Source organism: Talaromyces rugulosus, chromosome I (genome assembly GCF_013368755.1).
Source record: "Talaromyces rugulosus chromosome I, complete sequence".
NCBI lineage: Eukaryota > Fungi > Ascomycota > Eurotiomycetes > Eurotiales > Trichocomaceae > Talaromyces > Talaromyces rugulosus.
This window is the reverse complement of record NC_049561.1, coordinates 6,958,598-6,985,779: the sequence shown is the minus strand read 5'-3', so window position 1 is coordinate 6,985,779 and position 27,182 is coordinate 6,958,598. Positions and strand designations below refer to the sequence as shown.

Genomic DNA, 27,182 nt, shown 5'->3' with positions numbered 1-27,182 from the left:
CCAGCGCTACGGTGCTCCCGCGTCGCACAGTAATCGACCGCTGGTGTTTTGTCACTGTATTTTTTCGTCACTTTTCTTTTTCTATTTTACCGTTACTTTTAGTGGCTGTCTGATGTATGTGGGTGACGAGTAAGAGCCAAGCGGGGCTTGTTTTTGGGGGTTTTTTTTTGTGGCCATTCAATATTTCGGAGCCAGCGGATTGATCGCCCCGTATTCGGGGTCAATAGTGTAAGTGACTCGGTCGCCACCAGATTGCTATCCCCGATTTCCTCTTTGCTTCTTATATTGTTGTTTTATCTATTCTAACCTCCGTTATTATTACACATTTCCATTACCAACCCTGACGATCCACGTTTTATTCAGAACGGGTTGGCTGGCTGAGGATACACAGCAGGCTCCGCTCCAGGGCTCGGATGATCATCTGACTGGCGCTGTGGTCCTTGTTGCATGCAGCCGGTCTCCGGGGGTGCCAGCACTGTCAGGACACGGCGGGCATACATATTGTATTCTCGGCTGCTTTGGTGGATATGACTCTGTCTGAGTTACACGAGTTCCTGTACGTGCCACCATTCAGTCAAGTCACCCCTCCACCCTATGCCGGCGCACCGGATAGACCCAGGGATTTTTGTTCCCTCGCCAATGGAAGTGCTCAAATATTTCCCAAAAGAATGAAAAAAGAAAGAAAAGAAAAGAAAAAAAAAACATCTTCACAAGGACATTCAACGTGGAGCACCGGGCATAACGAAATATGCCGCCCGCGCGATTCTCAGGCCAATTATATCGTATCTCTATACGGGGTATTCACGTTGCTTGAAAAAACAAGGTGCATGGTAGATCCGCCGTATGCGTTGGTAAAGAGCCTCGGGCGCTACTTATCTGTCATTTTATTGCTTACCTGTATGGTGATAATGTCAATGCATCTAGCGCGCTTGGAATAACGTGTGTTAGTCAAAGGGCCAGAACAGACAAGGCACAGGCTACGAAGGTTCATACTATAGCTAATGCAGGTGGAATGCAAAGTGGGGAGGACGACACTGAGGTTAGCTGTAGATCTCTCAATAAATGAATAATAGACACTGGTAGATCAGGAGGCTGACGCAGAAGTAGTCCTCTTGCCCTAGTAGTTGTCTTCTGTGTTCCTTGGAAGTGAGGTCACTTGCTCTGATATAACTTCGGTCGTCTATCAGAGTCAAAAATGAGGCCTTTTCGAGAATCTGTAGAATGAATACTGAGTGGCTTAAAATGTGGCGTGGCTGGCTCGCGTCAGGAACCAGCCACTCGGTCTTAAGGCACCATTTTTACGTCCGATATGATCTGGACAATGTTCGGAGCAGGCTACTAATAGCCGGGAGGGGTGGCCTACGAGCACTGACTCATCTTTATCCTAGTTCGTCATCCCATCGATTGGGATGTCCTGACGTATGAACATCTCCTGCATTATCTGCTGCAAGACGACGCATACAGAAACAAAGTGGCTTGTCTTGGGTACTTGAAATCCTTGTCATTTTCCTCCATACTTTCTGCCTCTCTTTATCCTCCCCGCCTATCCTTTCATTGGAATGATCGGTCGAGATCGCATTGGCCCACGAGCTGGATGCGTTAGTGATACTCATTGCATGGTTGGCGGTCGTGTAACCACATAGCTACTGCAGGTGGGGGTGTGTGTGGCTAGTTTGGAAAGCTGGCTCTCCCAACTACAGATGAAAGCCAGTCAATCATACTATATACACATAAAATCACATGCATCGGAGCATAATGGTGAGTACTAGGCTGGTATAGGCATGGACATTGGACCTGTCCAGCATGCAGCTGGCTTTCTTGGTCCTTGTCTCAGTACACCTAGACAACTCCATGATGACTTTGGTCAAATTCTTACGCCTGTCTGGTAAGTTTCTTAGCGATTTCATTGGTGACAATTTCCATTTTCCATCATCGCGTTAATGTGCTGACTCTTTTTTCTATCTTCAAAAAATAAAAGAAAATCGCCGGTATTGGGTCGAATCAACGCGATTTCCCCCACCGAGTTCAATGTAAAGAAATAGACTATTATCGGAGACCCAACATTTTAGACGCGATATACTCAAAAGAAACGAAGGCGAAATTAGAAGGAAAAAAAAGAAAGAAAACATGTCAATAACATGCGATCTTCGCCGTACTCCACCTCCACCGTACTCCACTGTACTACGCCGTACCCGCAGTAGGCCGAGACTTTTCAGAGTCAATAATAAAGATTCCGATGGCTATTGCTCACGATCTCCAGAAGTGGAGCACTTTCTCCATTCTACGATGGCGCGTGAGTATTGAGCTGAGCAGAAAAAAAGCTTGGACGTAATTGCCAATTCCGTTTAGGAAAGTAGACTTGGATCCTATAGAAATAATAGGCTCCTGGTTTCATATCAACTAATAAATACTCGGTACCAAAAAAGACATCGATACATTCATCAAGCTCCATGTTCTTCTTTCCTTTTATTTCGCGAAATCTAGCTTTTCTATCTTATCGTTTACTTCCAGCCGAGTTCAGTTCAGTGCATTCTATATCGAGGTGGAATGATTGAAACACGCTCTATTATTGACTTGGTCTTGCCCTTGCAAATGTCTGAAGAAAAGCAAGCAAATACCGGTGCCGCCAAATCGACGAGTACGAACACCGCTTCACGCCAACGACCCGGCTCAGCATGTGAGGAATGCCGGAGACGAAAGCTGCGCTGCGATAGACAGCCCCAGTGTGGTAATTGTATCGAGTCGGGCGTAGTATGCACGACAACCACAGTGCGTCCGGCGAGAGGCCCTAAAAAGGGACACCTCAAAGCTTTGAAAGGTAGAATAGGTAGGTGATATGCAGATGATGCAGGAAATATGACAAGACTTACTGACAAGACGTAGCTACCCTTGAACGATGTATTATGGAACAACAAGGAGGGATTTCTCTGCCAGTCAGTGATGGGTCGCTATCGCCTGTTGAAGAAATCCAGCGGGCAGGTAGCTCAGACGGAGAGAACGGACAGGACCAGCAAAAGATGATTGATATGCGACGCGGCTCTTTGCCTTCTCCAATCGAATATCAAAACCACGGTATCCCAGAGCTAGTGAGGGCCGACCTGTATGTTTTGTGTAATTTACTGTGCTTTCTGCTTTTGTAGAACAAGACACTGACCGAGACAGAGATCAACTTTACTTTGAAAGAGTCCACCCACTTGTCCCGATTATTCAACGAACTCGATACTTTGCATGGGCCAAATTGCCCACAAAATCCGATTCGCGCGGTTGTCTGCAGCATGCCATGTGGACACTGGCTGCGTCGCTGTCGACCCACTGCCAGAGCATTCGAGATTCCTTATATACAGAAACGAGAAAACGGCTCGAGGCGCTCGAGTCACGAGATAACGAAGTGGATTTGTTCGACATTGAGGAAGCTCAAGCATGGCTACTACTCGCCATCTACCAATTCACAAGAACAACCTACCGCAAAGGCTGGATGAGTGCCGGACGGGTTATACGACTGGTCCAGCTCATGAGATTATATGAGCTCGATAGTCCGTCGGAAATTGCAAGCCAGATCATGGAGCCCGAGTGGGTCGAAGTTGAAGAGAAGCGCCGGACCTTTTGGATGGCATATACACTTGATCGATTCGCCAACATCCGCAAGGGATGGCCTATCACCCTGACCGAACAAATCCTTACAAGACTACCTATTCCCGAAGCTGAGTTCCAGAGTGGACAGCCTATGGTAATGGGGTTTCTGTCCGACTCGCTCGCAGGCGGTGACTTTAACCTGGCGCCTCAATCGTCGTTTTCAGAATGCATTATTCTAGCCACAATTTGTGGTCGAAGTCTGTCCCATCAGCATCTGTCCATGGTCGACGGTATGTACGGAACGAACCCACAAGAATTTTGGAGTCGGCATGAATGGATCGACACTGCACTCTCGACAAGGATCTCAATACTCTCATTGACTTATCCCTTTCAGCTTGAACATATGGATCCAATGCTGCTGTTTACCAAGATGATCGCTCAGGCTACCATCTTATGCATGCAGAAGATTATTGAGTCTATTGCCTGGGATCGCGAAGAGTACGCCGGCCTCCTTCTCGAATATGAGCAAAGAGCCCGGCTAGCGGCGAAAGAGATTGTCGAATTGGCAAAGGCCCTCACTCATCTGAGCTACTTCAAGGTAATAGATACATGTTATTCTTTCCGTGCTGGTCACCATTCTGACAAAGCTCAGGTCCACCCTTTCACTCCCATACCACTATGCATCTGTGCCGAATTTTTAAATTCACGCGACCGGGAAAGTGACCCTAGCATTGGCATACAGCTACAGGAGATTCTTGATGCGCTTCAATATTTAAAGAATGTCAACGCTCTTGCTAAAGAGAACCCAACCGTTTCACTCTGGTCTGATTTTAACATGGATTCCTTAGGCCTGGATATAATGAAGTAATAATATTGTTTTCCTTTTACTAGTTGGAGTTGGGGTGGTTATTTTACTGTTATTCACCTCTGCTATACAGAGATTTATTTTGTAATACATCAAGGCCGTCCGCAAGGACTCGGAGTATTTGAATTAATGTTCGATGGAATTGCTATTATGTCAGTGCTGGAATCGCTGGTTAAGAATAGTCACGTATAATATTGACCAGATCATTTTGTTCTCATAACTTGGAATATTAGGATTAATGGTTCCCGGCCCAATTGCAAGAATGGCCTCCTTCTCTTGCCAAATGGTTTAATTGACGTTCGGCAGCCTCAAAAGGCTGTCACCGATCTTCATAGGTTTGACAATCTCTAAACACTTAATCCTGATTGTCGGGTAATGACTGATGGTTTAAAATTCTCTCGCGCAATTTCCCTGGAATAGGGTGACGGCGGGAATCACATAGATATGATGAGTGGCACAATCGTAATAGCTACCTGAATCAAAAAGTGTAGCTGTGTTGTTTTGGCGAGCAAGTGTGTGGTTTGTTAGCCATATCACCCCCGGGATCACATCCATGGATAAATCGTCTGGATAACCAAGATCCTAGCCAACAAAATAGGTCGAATAAAACGTAGCAATAAGGTTTTGTTCGGTTTTTGAAGGCCTGGTCGTTATGAAATGGCCAACCTGCACCCTATATCTCGTTCAAAGAATGAAATCAAGCCGGTGCTGAGAATGGTTTAAGATAGTGGAATTAACAACGGTAGAACTTCCTTTAACCCCGCGTATCATTCCAGATGTCCAGATACTTATAGTCAAACAAGTCGGAATCCCACAAGAATGTCTCCAAGACCTGTGAAATCTCTTCCCAAGAACGAACCCCCATATCATTAGCAGTTGTCCGCAAGGCTGAAAGACACCACTCTCTAAGCCGATCATCAGACACGGTACAAAACGCCAAGAATATAGTCCATAATGTGAAATCAGCCCCCAGTGGACGGAAGCTTCCTTCTTCCCAAAGACCCTGTAGTTTCGCAATAAGCATGTCGCACACGGGCAGCTGCGTATTTTGTTCGCTAGTCAGACATGTCGAAAAGAGAATCAAAGCTAGTCCACAAATCTGAAGGGAGGTTTGACTATTCTGGTAATCAACTGAGAGGAGCGTGTATTGAGTCGCTGTAAACCAAAACCGGATCTGGGCAGCCTCCGCGCAGCCACCCTTCTTGCTCTTTAGACGTTTCATGGATTGCACCGCATCTGCAAGCGAATTTATACAGTACTTCAGTGTCTCATCGAGGGTGATATTTTTTTCAAGGCGTTGAAAGCCCTTGGTATGGACCCCGGTGTTGGTGGTTGCAGAAGGAACGGGGATGTAACGACCGGAGAAGTACGGGGTTTGGACTGCGTCGATGGATCCGCAGAGATCGGCTCTATTGATAGATGAGTAAGTCAATTTATAGTACTTGCAGTTCATAGCTCACCGGTATAATTTTCCCATGAGCAGAGGCTTCGATTCTAAACAGGTGAGACCACCACGTAGGTTAACTAGGTTACGGAGTCCCTCCATATGTGCCTGCCAACGATCATGAGCACCGCGTGATTTCTACCCCCGTTAGAGACAAACCAAACACAAAAATGGGTTACTGGATTATACAGACATACCTCGATTATCGCAACCGTGGCAACTACGAGAAGCGTCTCGTCTGTCACGGACCGGATATTGGTAATCCGTCGGTTGACTATCGAGATGGCTGCATTCAAATGTCTGATTGATCTCGGCCGGTTTGGGCCCCGAGAGTCTGCGCAGCCTAGTAATGTGTGTAGAAAAGCGCCGTCTTGAAACGCCATCGGTAGCCAGTAGTCGGCCGTAGGGTTGAAATCGGCGTATTTTTCAATGGAATAAAACGATTTCCAGCCCGTTGTTATATCTTCATTGCGTTAGTGATTAAATATTGGAGGTCAATGGTGGGGACCATAACGGACAGAATTTCAGAAGATCATGCATATACGGCTCGAGATGAAATGGGGATACATCAAAGGGGTCGAAGCTGTTCATCCGAGTCACAGGCAAGCGAGAGTGCTCGTTATGTTTCTGCCGTTCCACACGCTTGAGACGCATATGGTTTACCATGACGCGTTTCCTAATTTTCACGCGCGCATCTTGGTCGACGTGCTTTTGCTCAGTCGTGACATTGACAAAGTCGTAGTCACTTTGGATGTCGCCACTCTCATTGCTGCTACTGCTACTCTGCGTTTTCTTGGTTGCTGTATTATAGTCAGCTCAGAACGGCACAGTTTGGACACACTCGAACCATGTCATACATCCTCTTGGTCTACCTCTTTTTTTCGGGGCTCTCAATTTGATCGCCCCGTGGTCATATTGAAACACGCACGATTCGCTGCTCTTATCCCCGGCTAGCGGGGCAAGCGAGAAGATGACTTCGCTCGGGGGTTGATTCATGAGTAGGGCAGCAAGCTGAATGAATAGATGAGAAATGCCAAAATAGGAAAACAGTGTCTGGAAAAAAAGGCTGTTTTTGGCAATCCGACAAAAAAAATTGGAATCTGATCGAAGAGAACGTCGTGTGAACGTCGTACTTTAATCTTTAACTCCGGCGACACTAACAGCCCCATATACTAGTCTAGCCGTATTAGGAAAGGGGTGTGGTATAAATTCGGCCCAAACAGGAAATGATCGTCTCGTCAAGATATTGTTAAAGTAGTACGTGGAGGCAGGTGATCGTGTTTACGATGAGGCGATGCTCATTATTAATCCATGGATATGAAGAAATCTCGGGTATAAATACTGCACTGAGCTCTTCATTTTAACCATTCGTTAATACCAGACAAACGGAAACTTTCATACTCTCTTGACTTGACTTTGAAATCCAGTGAACAATGGCCAAATACCAGTTCGAAACTACAGGCGCCGAGGTCGCTACCGATTGTGCCGCGTCGATCAAGGACAAGGTTGTTCTCATCACAGGCGTGTCACCCGGCGGCCTCGGCGCTGTGTTGGCACTGACCATCGCGGAACACGCACCTCGACTGCTAATTCTTGCCGGTAGAAATGTCGGAAAGATAGAAAAAACAGCAGAAGACATCTATGCTGTGGCGCCTACCGTGTCGACTCGCATCTTGAAGCTCGATCTTAGCTCCCAGCGGCAAGTCAGAGAAGCAGCCCGAGACGTGAATGGGTATCAGGAGCACATCGATGTGCTGGTGAACAATTCGGGGATCATGGCACCTCCTTTCGAACTGACCGAGGATGGCATTGAGAGCCAGTTCGCTACTAATCACATCGGGCATTTCTTGTTCACGAATCTGATAGTGAATAAAATAGCCAGTTCCACCGATAGGAAGCAAGTCTCGCGCATAGTGAACGTTTCCAGCAATGGATATCGGTTGTCGCCTATAAGGTTCAATGATTGGAATTTTGACGTATGTTTGATTATTACCACGGCGTTAGATTATAGCTTTGCTTCTGACAGTTGGTTACGCAGAACGGGAAAGTTTACAATCCGTGGATCGCCTATGGGCAAACCAAGACTGCCAATATGCTATTCTCCAAATCTCTGGCATCTAAACTTGGCAAAAGAGGAATCATATCCTTGAGTCTTCACCCGGGCACAATTTCAACAAATCTTGCAAGCTCCTTGTCGCAAACGGATTTCGGTGATCTTCGTAAGTCTACTCAAATAGGGAATTAAGACAGTACTGATGATGTTGGAAATAGAGGAAATCGATCGTCAGCAAGGACATCGGGAATTCTGGGGCGGATTCAACTACAAGACACTTGAGCAAGGGGTTGCTACCCACGTTTTTGCCTCGTTCCACGACTCTATTTCTCTAAAAGGTTAGAAAATATTTATACCAGAGGATGCAAGTTTCTAACTTTATGCAGATGATAATGGGGCTTATCTTGACAATAGTCGAGTGCTCCTCCCCGAGGAGGTTGGTAGTTGGGGGAGAGATGAGGTGGAAGCAGAGAAGCTTTGGAAGCTGAGCGAGGAGATTTTGGGCGAGAAGTTTGAATACTAATTGGCCTACTTGTGGGATTGAAATACAGCTAGTACATTCCAACTAGTTTAAAACACCATTGTTACCAAATATAAACTACATGTATGTATCACTGGTATTTGCGTCAATGCGTACAGATGTTTCTGAATTACAATTACTTGTTAGATTTATTTACATCCCTAGTACATATAACATCCACCTATCTTCCTCTTTATATGCCTCCCTCGGCGCCTAGATTCAGTAAGTAGGATGGCCGCGTCATATGTGATGACTATTTCTTGCCAGAAGCAGAAACTTCATCGACCTCGACGACATGTTTGATGTTTGCCGGTTCGACAGAGTCCCCAAACAGCTCGGGGATACTCTCAAGAGAACGTTGACTAGTCTACAATCCATGTTAATCAAGCGAATAAAAGGATAAGGAAAATAATAATACATACCTCGGGGCAACAAAACCAAACAATAAAAAAGCTCACCACCGTGCACGAAATGAATACAGTGTAATACTTCCACCCAATCTCCGCAAAAGCCGTTGGCGCACACTGCAAAAATATAATTGTAGCGACGAAAAGCCCTGAAACGGAAATAGCAAGCCCCTTGGCACGCACCGGTGTCGGAAATATCTCCGACGCGTATATGTATGAAGTCGCATCGCAGGTGACGGAAAAACAGGCAATATGGAAGAAGAGGAAAAACACGGCGGCGCTAGCTGCAGAGCGAGAGCCCGATCTTTGATAGATGCTCAAAGTGATGCACTCTCCGACAAGCGCGGAAACAGTCCCGACAAAGCCTGCCATCAGCAAACGGGTGCGGCCAACTTTGTCGACGATGAGTGAGTTGACCAGGTTACCTATGGGGCACACTGTGATCCAGCCGCCTTGGATAACCAGTTGAGAGACGGGTTCAAAGCCCAGAGATGCGTAAAGAGAAGGGCCATAATCTGCAAGCTAGATTAGAATAGACCTTGGTTAAAACATCAAAGACGAGCTTACTATTGATAACCAAAGTGGCGGTTCCTTGGCAAGCGAAGAGAACGAAAAACCCAATCAAGCATCTCTTACGCATGGCGGGATATCTGAACATATCGGAAAAGGTGTGCTTCTCTTCTCTCTCATGTACGATCAAAGCTTGGAGAAGGTTGAACTCGGCCACAACAGCACCGTGATCATTCGCGATGGACTGGTCAGATTCGGCATGAATGGATTCAAAGGCCTTCAGTGCATCCTCGGTACGATCGTTGTCGATTAGCCACCGCGGCGATTCAGGAAGCATAAAAATTCCGGACGCTAGAATGAGCGGCGGGAGACACTGTATAGCCAGAGGAAGACGCCACTGCGATCCTGAGGCGTTGACAAAATAAAATCCTAGGCCGACCCAGCTAGCGAGAGCATATCCGATACAGAGCATCACGCCGTGTATTCCAACGAGAAAACCACGGATCTTTGGCGGCGAAATTTCCGACTGGTATAACGGCACCAACGCGACGAGAGCGCCTGGAGGCAAAGACGATCAGCTTGAGCCCATAGCTCGAAGAGAAGAAAACAGATATTCACCAACACCAATCCCGGTGACGAAGCGGAAGACCAGATACATGGCAATATGTACGCTACCAGCCTGCAGCGCTCCACCAACGATGGTCACCAGCGACGCGATCAGAATGGACTGTTTGCGACCAAGCCAATCTGCCGTGCCAATGCATGACAGGCATCCGACGAGACCACCAGCCTGAAACAGGCCATTGATGGCGCCTTCTAGCTGGGTCGCATTGGATCGGGAGTCGAGCTCGAAATAGGACAGAAAAGACGGCTGGCCGAGGGTGGTTGCGATGATGCTGGAGCTGTAGCCATAGGTTGTGCTGCCGAGCGCAACGAAGCCGACGACCTGGAGGAAGGGATCAACAGTGCGTTCTCAATTGCAGGCGTCAAGGCTCTTACCAAGATACGAAAGACAGAGGGGGAGAGGCCCATTTTGAGCGTGCAAAGAGGGAGACAGCACGGCAACAATATCAATCACCACGAACCGAACAGGAGAGGAAAAAGTTCAATGTTGGATCGGAGATGCGCCGGGGAGGAAACAATAGCCATGCGGGGTTGCTCCGATTGGGCCAGCTCGGCAGTTCCTGCAGGAACGCCGATAAGATAGTTGATAAAAGCACTAAATAATTGCTGTAAACTACCTATAGCAAGAATGATTTTATTTTATTTTTGATATGGGTTTCTCATACCCAGTTCGTGGGAGGGAATTGAAATGGGAATTGGCCAATTACTTCCTTATTTAATTGTCAATCATAGCAAAGGTTACATGTGTACTACACAAAAGAGGTCCTTACTCTGCTATTAGAAGTTCAATATTTTGGTTTCAAATGTTATTTATTTTAGTATTAGTTTATTTACTAGGCTTGATCAATTGCTTTGCAACCTCGCACCACAAATGACGGCTATAATACACTATGCAGAAAGTAGAATAGTACAGTACCACTCGTTCACAGGAAAATATACGAGAAACATCCCTCGATCATACTAACTACCTCTGGACTAGCTTTGACACCCCCGTAGGTTACATATCATGTGATGCAGTATCCCTGTCAAGCGGATAACGCAATCTCCTTTTTGGTGTGGTGGTTATAAAAGTCTGACGTTCCCTTCGGAGCCGTTCGCCAAAAGTCCTCGAATACAACTCGGCCAAAATCAAGACCGTAGGCCGGCAGAGACGGCCACCTGGGGGCGTCAAAAATTGACAAGTGTGCTACTGCCATCTTCAAAAAGAGCAGCAATCATTAGACGAGAAAGATCGCAGAATTTAAAGGGAGAAAAGAGAAATAATGAGAGAATGTCTGGCACGACAACTATGGCGGATGTCCCCATGTCCTCTACAACACACTCAGCAAGAACTACGTCAATTCCTACAACTTCACGAACAATAATCACCGCCGCATCAACTCCAACATTCCTTCTAGGTCCATTAACTACGACGTTCACTGCACCCGCTCAGTGCAGTCAGGCGTATTGGGCATATGACACTGCTGGAATCTATGATCCCGTTATAGGTCAGGCTTGTGGAACTGTCAGTGGGGATATTACTTACACCCAGGATGACAACTGTCTACCCCCAGTGGAAAAATCCACCATCGTCGGACAGTTAACCGGCCCTTCGATGATTATAACCACGAGCTATCAATATACAGGCTACTACTCCCCTGGTATCGCATGTCCTGCTGGATATACAACAGCCTGTGCGGCACAAGCGGGGGCTAATGGAATCAAATCTGTCTTGTCTCCTTTCCAAAGTTTCGACTTTGTTTACCCTGCAACTGCTGATGAAACAGTGGTAGGATGTTGTCCAAGGTAGAACTTGCTTGCTTTCTTTCTCCCCCTTTATCCTTTTCCACCCCACAGCACGAGCTGGGGGAGAGTGGCTTTGATTAGTCTAACTGGTACAAAAATGATTAGAGGATACCAATGTGAAACCCTTGTTTCTAGTCAGTGGTGCCAAAAAGTACTACCCACGACAACTCAGTCACTGGTTACCTGCGTAAATGCCACGAATAGTGCTTCAGCGTCAATAACGCAGTTCACTCTCCCCACATTTACCACGTTTTCGAGTACTGGAACACTCATCTCATCACTCGTGACATTAACATCTACTGTTACAACCCTTTCTATGCTTGCAACTATGATCCAACTCAATTTTCAAGCGACCGACCTCCCCGCCACTTCTTCACTACCACCATCGCCGTCGTCATTATCGTCAACTTCACTACCAACTTCACTACCAACTACAACAGGCACATCTTCAGGAAGTGATAATCACAAAACAACAGTAATTGCCACCGCAATCGTCGTCCCGTGTGTGGTAGTCTTTATCGCAGCAGGATTGGGATGGTTTTGGTATCGGCGGAGGGCTAAGAAACAACTTTCTCCTTCTCAAGCCCCGCAATTGACTGAGCCTTCGGACATGTATTACCGTGCGAGTGCAGTTCCCGCTGAACTTTCCGGGGATACAGCTCGGTATGAATTTATCGGGACGGTGCCTCAGTATGAGATGAGTGCCACAGACCTGGGAGTGGTGGCACATGAGATGGATGCTGGTGACGAAAGCCACAGAGGCCATGACAACTCAAAGTAGGTAGCCCATTGGATGACATGAAAAGATGTATACTGTATATGGAACACAAAAATCAGCTATCCGTGAGACAGCACAATAGAATATAATACTCTCATCATTGTATAACCGCGATACACTTTTTAGAGGTCCATAGGGAGAGCTAACACTAGCTAACTACTACATTCATTGGCTGTGAGTTATTGATTCTTCTGACAAGAATTATCTAGTAACGTAATGCAGTGGGAAACCGCAACATTGAACCCTTCCCGGAAGGGTGGTTTTTCGGGGATCCGATGTTTTCGTTATTTTCATGTGATGCGGATAAACGAGAAGTAGAATAATACGTACGGACATCCGGAACAGGAGAGAGTTTAAATATGTTTGTTTGGAAGCCTTTTATTGGTTCGGTCTTACAAGCACCCTATTCGTTTGCAAGCAAGTGACGGTTGGATATACGCCCGGCTGCATCTCACACTTAGAAAATGACAAAGGATATCTTTATATGGCGATTTCGCGAGGCATTTAGCGACAATGGAGCGCAACGGGGCGAGTTAGAGGAGAATACTAAGGTCTAGATTAGACTACATTATTAGTTGACATATCCTAGTTTGCGATTAACTGAGCCAAAGTTCATAACATTCTAACTTTGAAGTATCAATGCATTAAATCGTATATACCTCAATCTAAAATTAGTATTAGTGTTTCCGATGTCATGGGAATTGGTCGATTACTTCAAATAGTGTTCACCCCTATTCAATTAATATCTACATAAGTGCGGGGAAGCCGGGGATTCTCCGGCATTTGGCCCGTAACTATTCATGAGTGATTCGGCGCTGGTGTCGACCTTCCCCGCAAATGAGAAGCAAGCCTCACTGCAGAGAGGTACTCATGAGCTGGAATGAAAAGCTCGATTCCATTGAGCTTTCACTTGCAGCTGGACGCCCTCAATGGCAACTGAATCAAATCAGTCGGAAAATGGCAAGGATAAAATCCCAGCATGCCAGTCCTGTCGACGAAAAAAGGCGAAATGCGATCGCGAACAGCCATGCGCGCAGTGCGTGCGCTTCAATGTGGACTGTCTCTACGACGACGGCCGTCTGAAACCGGGTCTGCGGGCTGGCGCTGTTGAGCAATTGCAACACCGTGTCGAGACACTGGAGAGCATGTTCATCGGCCAAGGCTTCCTATGGCAAAAGATGTGGAACTCTATGAACCCCTCGTCTGCAGAATGTCGTGCAAATACCTCGAGCCTTGACCAGTATCGTCAGCGGGTAAAGGATTTATTTCTACAAATGACACCAGAAGACGAAGAGTCTCCTCCCCTACAAGGGCATTATGGTGAACAAGATGGCGAAGCAAGCTCTCAGCAAGATGCATACCCAATTAAACGTCGAAAACCCAATCCACAATCGAAATCCACACCGTCGACCTACGCATTGAGTGAACATGATCTTCCACCTCAGGAATTAATGAATGAGCTGGTCGAGTTTTACTTCGCCAACGTGCACCACTGGATTCCAATTTTACATGTAAAAAAATTCCGCCAACAGATTCAAACACCTGAGGGTTGGGAGAGTGCTACTCAAATCTTGCATGCCATTGTGGCGACTTGTACTCGCTTGGTTGATTGTGCGGATGTCGACAGCTATGAAGCAAGGGTCCAGATGGCCGCTGCTAGTCGTCAGAAGGTGATACTCAACAGCATGGAGTCGTTCTCAGTCGAGAACCTGCAGGCTTTAGTGATCGTCGCTTTTGATACAGTATGTAGAAGGAAAATGCCGTAATGAGTACTGAGTTCTTACCAAAAGACAGATAGGTAGTGGTCGAGGTCCATCGGCATGGTCGATTGTAGGGAGCATGACCAGGACAGTGGAACAGCTCCAGCTTAGTGTCGAAGAGCTCCAAGAGAATAGAGCGACGGGAAAAGGTGAATATCTCATCAGGCGTATGGTTTTCTTGCAACCCACGAAGACTTGGTGGCAGGCTGAGGAGCGACGAAGACTCTTCTGGGCCGTATTTTTGATGGACCGATTTTGTTGCGTTTCCACCGGATGGAACCTCAGTCTCACCAGTGCGGATGTCCGACGTCGCCTCCCATGTGAAGGTGCTCTATGGGAAAAGGAGAATGAAGTGCTCGCTCCATTTTTTGGCATAACTGACAAGAGCTGTTTCCCGGGGAGTAATAATGCGACCCTTGTGGACATGAAAGATAACTCGGAGCAAGACGCGGTTGGAGGATTCGCATACTGCATCGAAGCCACAGAGTCTCTTACGCTCATTATTAACTTCTTCGTTCACCATGCTTTAGACATTCAGGATGCGCAAAATGCTCAGATCTGGTTGATGAGATTCAAAGAGCTTGATCTGCGGCTCGTTCAGTGGAAACTATTCCTGCCTCCCAAGTGGCGAACCGCATCAGTACTCAATGATGATGGGGTGGTTGATCCAAACCTCACCCTTGCGCACATCACACACAACACGGCTGTGATATTGCTGCATCAGAGCATCGCCTACCCTCCGGCACATTGGAAGAATAGTCCGGTTAGACTTCCTTCAAACGTCTCCATGGACACATGCATTGAGGCCGCAACCGAAATCGCAACTACTGGTCATCACTTTTTGCACCACTCGCCAATTCTCACCAATCCGCAGTTTTCTTTTTGTTTATTCATTGCAGGACGCGTGCTGCTCGCCCATTCCAGATACACCAGAGTTCCTATCCCCGACCAACTCGATACAATCGTTTCCAACCTGTGGGAGATATCTCGCCGGTGGAGTGGCCCTCACACCCTAGATCGTGAAAATCTAGCATCTGTATTTGCAAAACGACTGGTCAATGCTAGGAAACACGCATCTGCCCGTGGTAGCCTCGACATCCAGCAAACGGTCTACTCAGACTCTCAATCGGGTGTTAATTCTGGAGAACATAATAGCAACGCAGAGACATGGAAATCCATTGATTGTCCACGGGAAATTTTAAATCGACAAGAAAATGCCGTTAGCCCTAACTTTCTATACCAAATTCAACATGATGGTGGCCACGGAGGATTAACTTATAGCGGATTATCCCCAACCGACTCGTTGAGTAACTCACTTAGCCTCGCCTACCCTCCTCTCCCTGTATCCTTGCAGCTCCAATACCAGACTTTGACCGAGTCGAATATACTAGATCCAGTGTTACTTGAAAAAGAGCAGGAGCAACCTTTCTATGGCACCGGACCAGTAGAAACACTGCCCGTCTCACAATTTTGGTACTCGGCCTCACAATAGTATATGTATCTACTGTCAACTAAAACACTGATCATGGATTTGATAACCGCCCTTTTGTGCGGTTATCTTTTGTGTAACACCAATTTTATCGAGTCAGAAATTTTATTGGCCTGTATCGGCCAGTCCAAGTTCAAGCAACATATTACCCAGAAGCATAAAGTAGTAGTCCGCATAGACTAACCCATGATTAGCCCATCTACGAGGCGCAAACTCGTAATTGTTTATAGTAGCCCCAGTAAGTATTGTTTCTGAGGCATGTGTTTCCTTAGGCACTACGCCATTTTTTTTAATCGACAATAAGCCAGCAGCATCCATCCCATGATCGAGGGTAAGCAACCCAGGTTCCAACTTCTCCTGGTACTCAGAAGCAAGTCCATCTTCGTACACCTGAATGGTCCGCCCAGGTGGGGAGACAGTAAACCTGAGTGTAGGAGGGTTCATGAACTTTTCACATGTCCCACGAGCAATACGCATTGCACTTCTGACATATTTCATCGCCTCATTATCCCTTCCTTTGGCCATGAGAGCTTTGAATATCAATAGCATACCGCAGGCAGCGATCATGGCTGCTGAGGTATCGCGGGGAGATTCAAGCGGGATGGGAGCGTCCAAATCCCAGTACGGGACACCATCCGCAGGTAGACGTTCGATAAAAAGGTCTGCGAGATCTTGAGACGTTTGTAAAAAAGAATTGTCCTTGGTCCAATGAAAGGTTTGCGCAAATCCTAGTATTCCCCATGCTTGGCCTCGTGCCCAGCAACTATAATCACTGTAGCCTTGGTTTGTAAATTTCTTTTTGGGATAGCCTTTCTCAGGATCGAAGTTTACGACATGAAACGTGGTTTTGTCAGGTCGTATATGCTGTTTTTGGGTAGTCCGGGCATGCGCTACTGCAATATCATAAAGATTATGGTTACCAGTCTGCTTAGCTACCCAAAAGAGCATATCGAGATTTATCATGTTGTCGATTATGACAAGGAAGTCCGTCGAGGTGTCGAGGAAAGCGTACTTTTCAGTTTTACAAGTATCCCAGCTGCGAATAGATTGGACCTTTGGGCAGAACCGACTCGCCAGAGAATGAGCTGCAAGGACAAGACTGCTGAATGCTTGTTCGTCCTTGTAGAGCTCCCAGGCTTTTGTTGCCCAAGGTGCAATCATAAAGCCCAGATCGTGAGTAGACTTTACGCTTGCATTTTGGTATAGGTTTATGGACCACCACTGACACAGATGGTGGAGCTGCAGTAAATTTGGATACGAATGCTGCGTGCCATTATGACCATACCTTTTCCGACGCTCAAGCAACAGGTATAGTGAGCCCGGAAAAAAACCAGAAGTCCAAAAGCTTAGGTGCCGATATACGTAAGTTGCACCATCCTTGCCAGTATACTCAGGATAAAATGTAGGCGGGTCGCTCTGCGATTGCTGTCAGCAACAATAATCGGTATATTGGAGCAAATTACCTCTCCCAGTGCCCTGCAAGCCACATTCCACAGTCGCGCAGCCACTGACTCTGAATAGAGACTATCGATGACAAGCTGAGGAATTTTTTCCAAGGATGTATTTTCTGGTTCAGCCCTTATTTTCTTTTGAGGCGGTTCCTTTGACCATATCTCAGCTTGTATTACTTGCTATCCGGGCAACGAGATTTGACTCACATTCATAGCGTCTGAAACTATTACTAGGCTTAAATTTTGGCGTTTCACAACCGAGGTGTTGGCAAATAGATAAATAGACCCAATTCCACGTATTTAGAGAAAACAATATCTATCTCGACGTCGTCGCAGCTTATTACTTAGGGCTCGCGATCCGCTCTCGGAAAAGGTACCGGAAATTTTCCTTACGCTGTCTACCGGAATTCAATGCATGGTATGGCATGGTTCAGCCAAATTGCACACAGCCGGGCAAAGTAGTGGGCATTTCCCTAGCACCACCCCCTCCGGGGCATTCCATGGGGTTGAAAGGGTTATACAGGAGGGCTTTTTCATTATCCAGGGTTACAGGTGGATATTTATTGACATAACGCCAAAAAAAAAAAAAAAAAAGGTTCGTTCTCACACGCTTTGGTACGACAGAAATTGTTATTGTCAATCTGACGCATAGCGCAACGTCGATCTCTAATTAAACTACTATAGACCGCGTCAGCCCAACCTTTTCGGTTAAATATATTGCACGTAATTTAGCGAGATAGCTTTACAGTGAAATTGAAAGATAACTATAAATGTTCCGCATAGTCGGCGAAAATGCAAGTCCCCAAGATCACTTTATTTGGCGCAATTGCATTATTGATACTCGCAGTACATTTATTTGCTTACATTTTATGCCAATCGAACCATTCAAGTATATGAAGTCTCTGCGGATGAATATGTCTTCCATAATTTCTTTCCTTTTTTTCATTTCAGCCGTAGCAGCCTTTACTCATCCTGGGGCCCTTCATACTACAGAAGATTTTGCACGAATCAATACCCACGTGGCAAATGGGGATAAGCCATGGAACACGACTTGGGGTCTATTAACCGCGAGCTCTTACGCACAATCGTCTTATCAGCCCAAGCCACAAAAGACTGTGTACCGTGGTTACAACGGGGTAGACGCAGAAAATTATCAACATCTATTTGAAGATGCCGCAGCCGCCTACCAGCTGGCAGTGCGCTGGAAGATCTCCAACGATACCGTCTACGCCGAGGCTTCTATCAACATCTTGAGCTCCTGGGCGGCGACTCTGACGGCTATCAGTGGCACGAGCGATAAGTTCCTGGCCTCAGGACTGTATGGATACCAGATGGCCAATGCAGCCGAGCTCATGAGGGATTACTCGAAATGGGATAATAGCAACAAAACTGCGACTGCTACGATGTTGACAAATGTCTTTGCCTCTATGAACACACTGTTTCTGGAAAACCACAATGGTCAAAACGACTATCACTATTATGCCAACTGGGACCAATGCAATCTGGCTTCATTGATGGCAATTGGTATCTTCACCGATAACCAGACCATGTATGATTATGCAGTTCGGTACATGCTCACGGGACCGTCAAATGGCGCTTTGCCCGTATTTGCGATTGCCAACTACACCGAAGATGGCTCCGGTAAATTATTAACACAAGGCCAGGAAGCTGGACGTGACCAGGGCCATGCTACACTGGATATAATGCTATTGGGGGTCATTGCCCAGCAAGCATACAACCAAGGAAACGACCTGTTTTCCACTTACGGAAATGAAATATTGAACGCGTGAGTACTGAAATCTGCTTGATTATTCTTTCTTATCTCCGAGAGATCTTTGACTAACTAAGCCCCCATAGGGCCGAGTACGTTTCAAAGTATAACGTCGGCTATGACGTGCCGTACACAGCCTACGATAGCTACCAGGGCAACCAGACTGTTATTTCCAATAATTCTCGGGGGGACATCCGCCCAGGATTTGAGTTACTGTCAGCACATTACGGTCAATTGAACGGCCTGAACTCTTCATGGACAGATACTTATCGGGATTTCATTAACACCAAGTCCACTGATGGTGTTGAAGGCGGCGGTGGTAACTATGGCTCTACTTCCGGTGGCTTTGATGGCCTCGGGTTTGGTACGCTTCTATATCGGATTTCCTAGTCAGCATTCCATCATTCCGAATGTATACTTTAGGCGATTTAATTGGTTTCAATTTCTAGAGTGTACAAGGGTAATGCGCTGTTTTGGTTTATTACTTGATGGTCTGAAATCTGAATTGTAATTCCCAGTACCAGCTCTTTCAGAGTTTTTATCGCCGACTTTAAGATTAATGTAATTTTCACTTGATCAGAAACTGGTAAAATTGATGTATTTACAAACACCGAGGTACTATACAGATGTTGAAACTACCGAATGTAATGTTTTTCTGTCAGATGTCTTCAATATAAATATATTCGAGTAGTATATCACCTTCCTTCGTTTTTGTACAATCCCGTCAACATATCTAGCATTTTTGTCGTCCTAATATCGATGGCTCTAATTCGGACCCTTCATTACCGTGCCACTATTGATTGCGCGGACTATACCACGGACTGCAACAAAGCTTCAATGTTTAGGCTCGGGAACATTTCGTGTGAAATGGCTCGCACGGACGAATCGCCGGCCCTTTCTCCGGCGACCATGGTCGAGTCGAATAGATCCTTATTAGGGGATTCTCCGTGTGGTAGCTATGGTTAGGGCTACAAATACTCTCTACGAATATCGCGAATTATGATCATTTTAACAAATTTCTCTGTTTCATTACACCATGGCCTCGAAAAATAACCTGGCGACTATCCATCTCGAAGCGACGGAAAAGGAAAATGCTTACGCGACCAACCAAGGAATTGTAATTGATGCATCCACGGATAGAAAACTCTTCTGGAAAATTAGTCGTCGTATCCTTGTTTTCCAGGTGATCACTTACTTCTTCCAATCCCTGGACAAGGGGATCCTCAATTATGCTTCCATTATGGGAATTAAGAAAGACGCACACCTTGTGGGACAACAAGTAAGATAATCGTCCTTCCCACTGGAACACGCTTCCTTTCACAGCTTACTGAACATATTTTCTTGTAGTATTCATGGTTGGGAACCATTCTATATATTGGCATCCTAGTCGGTGAATATCCTCAAAATGTTCTCCTTCAAAAGTTTCCCGTGGCGAAGACTCTTGCGGTCAACGTCTTTATATGGGGAGCCGTTGTGACATGCTCGGCCGCTTCAACCCGGTTTGCATCCCTGATGATGGTCCGATTTCTGTTGGGGTTTTTCGAAAGTTGCGTTCAACCGGCCATGATGCTACTGTTTGTTATTACTCTCTCATTTGGAAGAAGCTTTTATTGACTCTTGCCTAGGACTACAATGTGGTATAGAAGAGAGGAGCAGTCTCTCTTGAATTCGATTTGGTACTGCATGTATGGAGTGCAATTAATGGTATGCCACATGTCTTTTGCTGGTTAGCATAGAAAAGACGAAACCTTTTTCTGACAAACTTAAGGTCGGAGGACTTTTATCCTTTGGTGTCTCCCATTTCACTAATGGACCGATCAAAAACTGGCAGCTCCTATATGTAGTTCTAGGTGTCGCAACCTGCGTCTGGTCCGTCTGCATTGGTATCTTTCTGCCGGACAGTCCTATGTCGGCCAAGTGCTTCAGCGAGGAAGATAAAGCCTTGATGATTGAACGCGTCCGCCACAATGAGACCGGTATTGAGAACAAAAATTATAAGAAATACCAGGTTATTGAATCCATCAAAGATCCATTTGTGTGGTGCTGTGTCCTGCTCATTGCTGTCGCTAACCTGGTAATCGGCGGTCTTGGGGTATTTTCTAACCTCATTATTCAACAATTCGGGTTCTCGATGCTGCAGACGGATCTCCTCAACATCGCCCAAGGAGCATGGACGATTGCAGTGATGGTAGGGTCCGCATGGGCGTCCGAGAGATTCGGACAAACATGCTTTGTTATGATTGTAAGTGGATAATATTCAGGCTTGTAGGCATGAGTCTAGATGTAAATAGAACAAACTAACTTAATTAATAGCTGTGGTCTGTGCCAGCCATTGTTGGCACTATTGTCATCCTCGTGGTCACGCCCTCCGCCTCCAACGCAGGGGGCATGCTTATCGCCTTTTACTGCACACAATTTTTTCTCGCCGAGGGCAACATGATAATTTCACTGATCACACGTAATATTGCCGGACAAACCAAAAAGGGCTTCACCATGACCATGCTCTTCATCGGCTGGGCTGTTGGCAATCTGATTGCGCCGCAAATCTTCCAAAATTCTGACGCCCCCAGGTATCTACATGGCTTTTTGGCACATATTGTCATATACGCCGTTTATGTTTGCCTAGTTCTCGTGACAAGAGTCATTCTTGTGCGTAGGAATCGGACCAAGAACCAGCAGTCTAGAGAAATATCCCATGATTTGGCATTTGAGGATCTCACAGATCTCGAAAATCCCAACTTTCGTTATGTATATTAGTTACAGCATCGATATACTGGAAAATGAAAGCTTACTGGCACTCATGGACCTTTCACAACAGGTAGAACATCATAGTTATAAGGTTTAAATTGTCGAGAGGGATAGTTCACAAAAAATAGATGGTTCTATCCTTGTCGACGACAGTTGTTGTTGATGAGTTCGTAATCTGGTGTGAAATAGAATGGGCGTGCAAGAATAGCAGCCCAGTTTTCATCCTCTATTTTAAGTGCACATCATTCTATTTAACTATCTACACAGTGAAAGGTGACACTTGGCCCAATGGACCTATCTTCTTACGCATGACCGACTCTGGGTGTGATCATTCACGAAGGCTATTATCTAAATGACTTGTAATTGATCAGCTAAGGGTTAGGCTATACTCGCCATCGAGTGATAAACCGATAGATTCGGCACGACAGCACAGATAAAACTTTGAATTTTCAATATGTTAAATCTTATATACCTCGATCCAAAATTTGTGTTAATGTTTCCGATGTTATTCATACACCTCTACTTCAGTATAGTCGGGGTTAATTGTAGTTGTGTCGTGGCGCTAAGACTGTTAATGATAATACAATTTTATAAACAACGCTCCCAGAATACATACAGACATCCATTATTTAGAGGTTCACTTCCAGGTGCCATGTCGGCATCGTCTCGGTACAGATGGAACCCTAAGATAGTCTAAATAGCAACGTTACTTGCGGGTTCCGCGGGGAGACGCCGGGGATAATCCCGACTCCTACTCAATGGCGGGGACGTAGTATGAGTATTGACAGGTTGAAAGTACGTGTATTAAAAGTGCAGCTTTTGTATATCGAAATACAAAATGTAAACTAGAGTTGCTTGCCAGCAAACAATCGTAAAGCATCAAACCAAAAAGACAAACATAAACAAATCATTTCTGTAAATTTCAAAATTAATGGCCGAGGACCAGGTGACTTTTGACTGCTTTCAAATGCCTCATCTTCTCCTAGGTTTCTGGTCCGATCTTCCATTTCGCATCGGCTGTGATGTCTGAAGAGCGGGATCAAGCCTGGAACCCATCGTTTGATTTCTTCTGTCTTTTTGATAGACCGACTCTCTCGACTCTCTCGGGCCGTTGTCTCTGTCGCGGGTTTTTCGGCTATTTGGCTGCGGCTGCTGGTTCTGGTGCTGGTGCTGGTGCTGGTTCTGGTGCTGATGCTGGTGTTGGTTCTGGTGCTGTTGGCGCTGCTGGTACTGATACTGGCTGCCATTGGTGTTATGACGGCTATGTGAGAATGACGGAGTAGGGGACTGAGTACGCGGAGAGAAGTCGTTCTGTCTGTTCCTGTCTGCTCGTGGTCCGGTTGGAGGAGGGCCTTGTTGGTTGTTTGGAACATGCTGTTGTTGTTTGTTTTTCTTTTTGTTATTTTTCTTGGACGAAAAGTCACCTGAAGCACCCTGGCCATTCCTCAACGAACCAACATCACTCATGGGCTGCACCGGAAGGGTCCATTGCTGAGGAATCCGGGCTTCATCGTCATCAAAATCTGGTTGCCGCTGTTGACTCGCTTGAAAATGGTGCGGCCCATTGCCGTTGAAGCCGTTCATGTACCGGTCTGGAGTTCCGTTTTCCTGCTGCGGGAACGAGTCTGGCCCTGCAATATCACGAAGAGTCCCATTGTTCTTGTTCTTTTTCTTTTTCTTGCTTGATTTTGAAGAAACTGACTGGGTTGTTGGGTCAATTATTGATATGTTGTCATCCGGAGGCGTTTCTCGGTAAATAGGTACTGGCTCTTCTTCTTGGAAGCTAGTAGCGACAGTGGCAGAGTCGGGCTCGAATAGATGATCGTTGCTCTGCTCAAAAGTTTCCACCACTGGAGCTGCTGGAGCTAGTGTTTCCATAGGGAGTTCATATTGCGTCTGGTTAAGCTCGACTGCTGTGGGAGGTTGGCTCGGTGGTGCAGGCGTGGTTTCTTCCTCTCGAAACTGTCCATTCTTTTCCGTTGCATGCTCATTTGCATCTTCTGTCCTCGAAATACTTTCCACCTCATCATTATGCTGTTCTGCCCCCTGCGTTTTCTTCACAAAGGCAAAACACACATCCTCCAGGAACCCAGTTGGCAATTTAGTGACCAGTCGGCCTAACTCTTTCACGTGTCTCGCATTCTCCACCCAGACTTCAGAAATAACACGTCGCAGTGGACTATGCGGACTTGTACGCTTATAAGCATAGTCTATCATGTCCAACGGACACACTGCCTTGTTGTTGTTACTACTCTGCGGCTCGATTTTCTGCCGCAAACACGATATAACATCTCTTTGCAAGCCCCGCATTTGGACTCGGTCCGCTAGAAGCCATAGATGGATCAGGTCCTGCCAATCCGGTTCTAAACGGGGAGATGAGGTATTGATTATCCTTTGGTGGTAAAGCCAGTTCGCCAGGAGATGGAAGATATTGGGGTTCTCATTCAACAGCTCAATAGGCGCCCTATTTGTGTGCTGCTGTTTACTCAAGACATCTGCGAAGTAAGAGGATTGCTCGCTCAGCAGGCTAGAGTGCACATCGAACACGACTTGCTTGGACCCAATGTGAAGGGTTGTAATGCCACCCGCAAAGGTGCTGTTTAAATTACTTAGTCGCAATTATAAGCTTGACTTCTGGAAACAACTCACGCTTTGGAAATGGGGCTTGCCATTGTGGATTTTTTTATTCAGGCAAAAGCTATTGTCATCTCCACAATCAACCCGAAAGAAAAAATTCGAGTTTCGATTTAAGCTTTTGAGTTTTAGGGTCTGTGGTACGCTGCCTATTGGTCAGTTTTATGTAATAAGTGGGGACTTGTCAACAGCAGTTCTCTGCCTCAGGCATCAACAGGATATGATACATTATGTTTATTTTTATCCCTTTAGAATTGAACTCTGTGGGAAAAGGTACTACTATACTGGGCCACTATACGGTAAGTAGTGGAACCTTTGACATCAACCAAGCTCACATAATTCACATTGCCGTATGCAAACTTCCTAAATACTACTAGTAGCGAGAGAAAACGGGCCACATCTAATACTAGATACTCCTAATAAAATGTGAGATTGCCAAATAAAACTTGATTCAAGTCTGTTCCATGTGCTGAACATCCGGTTTTTCTCCTTCAAACTGGTTCTTTTCCTTATTCAGTGCCTGAAATTCAGGAAAGACATGCGTTTTCCACTTGCGTGCCGGGATGTGGTTGGTGAAAAACAGCGAGATCTCAATTTGCGTCCGGCCTTGTGTTTCCCCGACACAAAACCAGACCCAAGCAAGAGACGTCAGCGTCGTTCCGGCGTAGACAAACCCCACCATTGGACCAAGCCCCGCGTTATCGTAAAGATATGGCGCGGTAAAGGAGATGAGCCAGAGGAAGAAGTACAACGAGACCACCGAGACAGAAATGATTTTGTTCTGGTTAACGCCGACAGAAAGCTCTCGTGTCACCGCGTAGGAGAGAGGACCTTGTCCGAAATTGTACGCACAAATGACGACATATGAGAAAACGACAACAACGTACTTGGACGCCGTTGATAGCTCTTTTTGTGTCCCAATGCCTCCAATCACGATAAAGCCAAGGAAGATCATTCCTGTGCTCACCAAAAGATTTGACCTCCTGCTGAGTTTATTGGCTGTAAGTACACAGGCACCGACGGCGAAAATCTGCAAGATCATCGTGATCAATGTTATGGTAAAGGGCTGAGAGACACCTAGTGCTTCGGCAAAAACGACGCCGTAATTGTAGAAGAAAATAATCCCACAAATCTGCTGGGCATACATGCCACCGGCGGCCCAAACGAGTTTCTTCCGTTCCACCGAATCGAGTAAGAGCGATTTCCACGACGATGCGCGTAATTGCTCCTCTTCATACTCTCTGGCTTGCTCGAGCAGTGCCAAGTCGGCTGATGGGTCATAAGATGTGTCATTTTGGTGGATTTTTCGAAGGGACTTCTCCGCCTCGTCTCTTTTCCCGCGAGAGACATACCATGTTGGGCTTTCAGGAATGAAGGGGAGCATGATAAACATAACTAAAGGTAATATAACAAGACCACCCATAGGAAGTTTATATGAAAGTGTCGAGTTTATTGAGTTGGTACCTTGGGTCACGCCAGACGCAACGAGCTGGGAACAAGATTGAAGGAACTGATACATGTACAGTGCCGGACTTCTGATCTCGATAGGTGCGACTTCGCCCATACTGACATTGTCAATATTCTTTTCGTCAAACAACAGAATTAAAAAGTGGGTGACTGACTAGAGAAGAGAAGTAACTGTGAAATTTCCGACACCTAGACCAATCAAGATGCGTCCGACAATAATGACAGCCTCGTAACTGGTGTCTGCAACCTGTGTAATTCCCCCAGCTAAGACGAAAAACGACGCAATCCATAGGACCGTTTTGCGGCCAAAGCGGTCGTTCAAAGGACCTGATATCAACGCGCCCAGCATATCACCAATGTAGATGCTCGAGGTGGTGACCGACGTAAATTGGGTGGCCAATGCCTTTTCACCGTTAACATAATGGTCGCCAAAATCGTTCTTGAACTGTTGCATCCCCAGGATACCGCTGTAGTAGGTGTTGTCATATCCAAAAACAAGAGCTCCGATGGCGGAAACAGAGCAGTAAAAGATTGCCCACCGGTGACGAGCGAAATCTATATCGAACCCGAACATGGCTGTTTGTCCTCTCTTCAACCATAAGAGTTAGGAAGAGTATCTAGTACTAATGCTCAGGCGAACAGTCAAGAGTTGACAGGCAGATGGACAGGCCTCACACCGAAGGAAATACCCGTCCTTTTAAGTCAACCCCCACTCGTTACACCACCAGCTGATACGTTGATAACTACCATGCCTGTCAAAGATCTTAGCATGGGGGTGCATAAATCCCAGACCCGTATATTCAATATTGAGTGGGGAACACTCACCCCGGACCCCGTGGGGGAGAGACGAATGCTCCACCGCCGCTATGCACCAAGCACCTTAGGACTAGACTATCAGACACGGCCTTTGAAGTTGATAGAAGGTTTCTTGGAAATAGCTCTCCATAATCGTCGAGTCACCGCGTTATCCGGACGAGAGTTTTCCCGGTGGGTGTCTTGTCTGTGCGTATTTCTCCGAGCTTGCTGCTATTTCTCCGAGTTCGCTGTAGTCTCCGTGGCACAAGTGTGCTCTGTGCTACTATTTTCCGACGTATGATACTTGGATTGACTGTATACGCATGCATTTTCCATTTCATTATTGCTTCCACTCTTACCTGACTCGTTGACGACTATGGCATTGACGATACGGTACCCCAGGCATACCGTTCGCTCATTCTTAAAGCATTGTGTTCCACGAATAGTGGACATTCCATTTTAAATAAAAAACAAACATACAAAGATGAGACGTGTAAAGTATTTGCCC

General features: G+C 46.1%; 11 protein-coding genes across 11 annotated transcripts; 6 read left to right on the top strand and 5 right to left on the bottom strand.

Annotated features, from left to right (window-relative positions):
- Nucleotides 1-2,592: 2,592 nt before the first annotated feature.
- TRUGW13939_02385 (uncharacterized protein) lies at nucleotides 2,593-4,441 on the top strand (the record flags this gene model as incomplete). The annotated part of the gene is made up of 3 exons (XM_035485579.1): nucleotides 2,593-2,818; nucleotides 2,884-3,100; nucleotides 3,163-4,441. The coding sequence occupies 3 exons, from the start codon at nucleotides 2,593-2,595 to the stop codon at nucleotides 4,439-4,441; spliced, it is 1,722 nt and encodes a 573-aa protein (XP_035341472.1).
- Nucleotides 4,442-5,192: 751 nt separating this feature from the next.
- On the bottom strand, nucleotides 5,193-6,878 carry TRUGW13939_02384 (uncharacterized protein; the record flags this gene model as incomplete). Its single annotated transcript, XM_035485578.1, has 5 exons — nucleotides 5,193-5,847; nucleotides 5,899-6,020; nucleotides 6,080-6,345; nucleotides 6,401-6,682; nucleotides 6,740-6,878. 5 exons carry the CDS (start codon nucleotides 6,876-6,878, stop codon nucleotides 5,193-5,195), a joined length of 1,464 nt encoding a protein of 487 aa, XP_035341471.1.
- Nucleotides 6,879-7,315: 437 nt separating this feature from the next.
- Nucleotides 7,316-8,458, top strand: TRUGW13939_02383 (uncharacterized protein; the record flags this gene model as incomplete). Its single annotated transcript, XM_035485577.1, has 4 exons — nucleotides 7,316-7,858; nucleotides 7,921-8,101; nucleotides 8,154-8,273; nucleotides 8,322-8,458. The coding sequence occupies 4 exons, from the start codon at nucleotides 7,316-7,318 to the stop codon at nucleotides 8,456-8,458; spliced, it is 981 nt and encodes a 326-aa protein (XP_035341470.1).
- A 250-nt stretch (nucleotides 8,459-8,708) lies between these two features.
- TRUGW13939_02382 (uncharacterized protein) lies at nucleotides 8,709-10,404 on the bottom strand (the record flags this gene model as incomplete). The annotated part of the gene is made up of 5 exons (XM_035485576.1): nucleotides 8,709-8,822; nucleotides 8,878-9,377; nucleotides 9,430-9,930; nucleotides 9,991-10,318; nucleotides 10,372-10,404. The coding sequence occupies 5 exons, from the start codon at nucleotides 10,402-10,404 to the stop codon at nucleotides 8,709-8,711; spliced, it is 1,476 nt and encodes a 491-aa protein (XP_035341469.1).
- Nucleotides 10,405-11,266: 862 nt separating this feature from the next.
- TRUGW13939_02381 (uncharacterized protein) lies at nucleotides 11,267-12,562 on the top strand (the record flags this gene model as incomplete). Its single annotated transcript, XM_035485575.1, has 2 exons — nucleotides 11,267-11,781; nucleotides 11,887-12,562. 2 exons carry the CDS (start codon nucleotides 11,267-11,269, stop codon nucleotides 12,560-12,562), a joined length of 1,191 nt encoding a protein of 396 aa, XP_035341468.1.
- Nucleotides 12,563-13,488: 926 nt separating this feature from the next.
- Nucleotides 13,489-15,811, top strand: TRUGW13939_02380 (uncharacterized protein; the record flags this gene model as incomplete). Its single annotated transcript, XM_035485574.1, has 2 exons — nucleotides 13,489-14,301; nucleotides 14,354-15,811. The coding sequence occupies 2 exons, from the start codon at nucleotides 13,489-13,491 to the stop codon at nucleotides 15,809-15,811; spliced, it is 2,271 nt and encodes a 756-aa protein (XP_035341467.1).
- Nucleotides 15,812-15,913: 102 nt separating this feature from the next.
- TRUGW13939_02379 (uncharacterized protein) lies at nucleotides 15,914-17,472 on the bottom strand (the record flags this gene model as incomplete). The annotated part of the gene is made up of 3 exons (XM_035485573.1): nucleotides 15,914-17,224; nucleotides 17,272-17,409; nucleotides 17,467-17,472. 3 exons carry the CDS (start codon nucleotides 17,470-17,472, stop codon nucleotides 15,914-15,916), a joined length of 1,455 nt encoding a protein of 484 aa, XP_035341466.1.
- A 701-nt stretch (nucleotides 17,473-18,173) lies between these two features.
- Nucleotides 18,174-19,494, top strand: TRUGW13939_02378 (uncharacterized protein; the record flags this gene model as incomplete). Its single annotated transcript, XM_035485572.1, has 3 exons — nucleotides 18,174-19,045; nucleotides 19,117-19,394; nucleotides 19,490-19,494. The coding sequence occupies 3 exons, from the start codon at nucleotides 18,174-18,176 to the stop codon at nucleotides 19,492-19,494; spliced, it is 1,155 nt and encodes a 384-aa protein (XP_035341465.1).
- A 572-nt stretch (nucleotides 19,495-20,066) lies between these two features.
- On the top strand, nucleotides 20,067-21,787 carry TRUGW13939_02377 (uncharacterized protein; the record flags this gene model as incomplete). The annotated part of the gene is made up of 5 exons (XM_035485571.1): nucleotides 20,067-20,309; nucleotides 20,378-20,604; nucleotides 20,656-20,734; nucleotides 20,799-21,272; nucleotides 21,344-21,787. 5 exons carry the CDS (start codon nucleotides 20,067-20,069, stop codon nucleotides 21,785-21,787), a joined length of 1,467 nt encoding a protein of 488 aa, XP_035341464.1.
- Nucleotides 21,788-22,750: 963 nt separating this feature from the next.
- Nucleotides 22,751-24,450, bottom strand: TRUGW13939_02376 (uncharacterized protein; the record flags this gene model as incomplete). The annotated part of the gene is made up of 2 exons (XM_035485570.1): nucleotides 22,751-24,374; nucleotides 24,428-24,450. 2 exons carry the CDS (start codon nucleotides 24,448-24,450, stop codon nucleotides 22,751-22,753), a joined length of 1,647 nt encoding a protein of 548 aa, XP_035341463.1.
- A 413-nt stretch (nucleotides 24,451-24,863) lies between these two features.
- On the bottom strand, nucleotides 24,864-26,453 carry TRUGW13939_02375 (uncharacterized protein; the record flags this gene model as incomplete). Its single annotated transcript, XM_035485569.1, has 2 exons — nucleotides 24,864-25,977; nucleotides 26,035-26,453. 2 exons carry the CDS (start codon nucleotides 26,451-26,453, stop codon nucleotides 24,864-24,866), a joined length of 1,533 nt encoding a protein of 510 aa, XP_035341462.1.
- Between the last annotated feature and the right edge of the window lie 729 nt (nucleotides 26,454-27,182).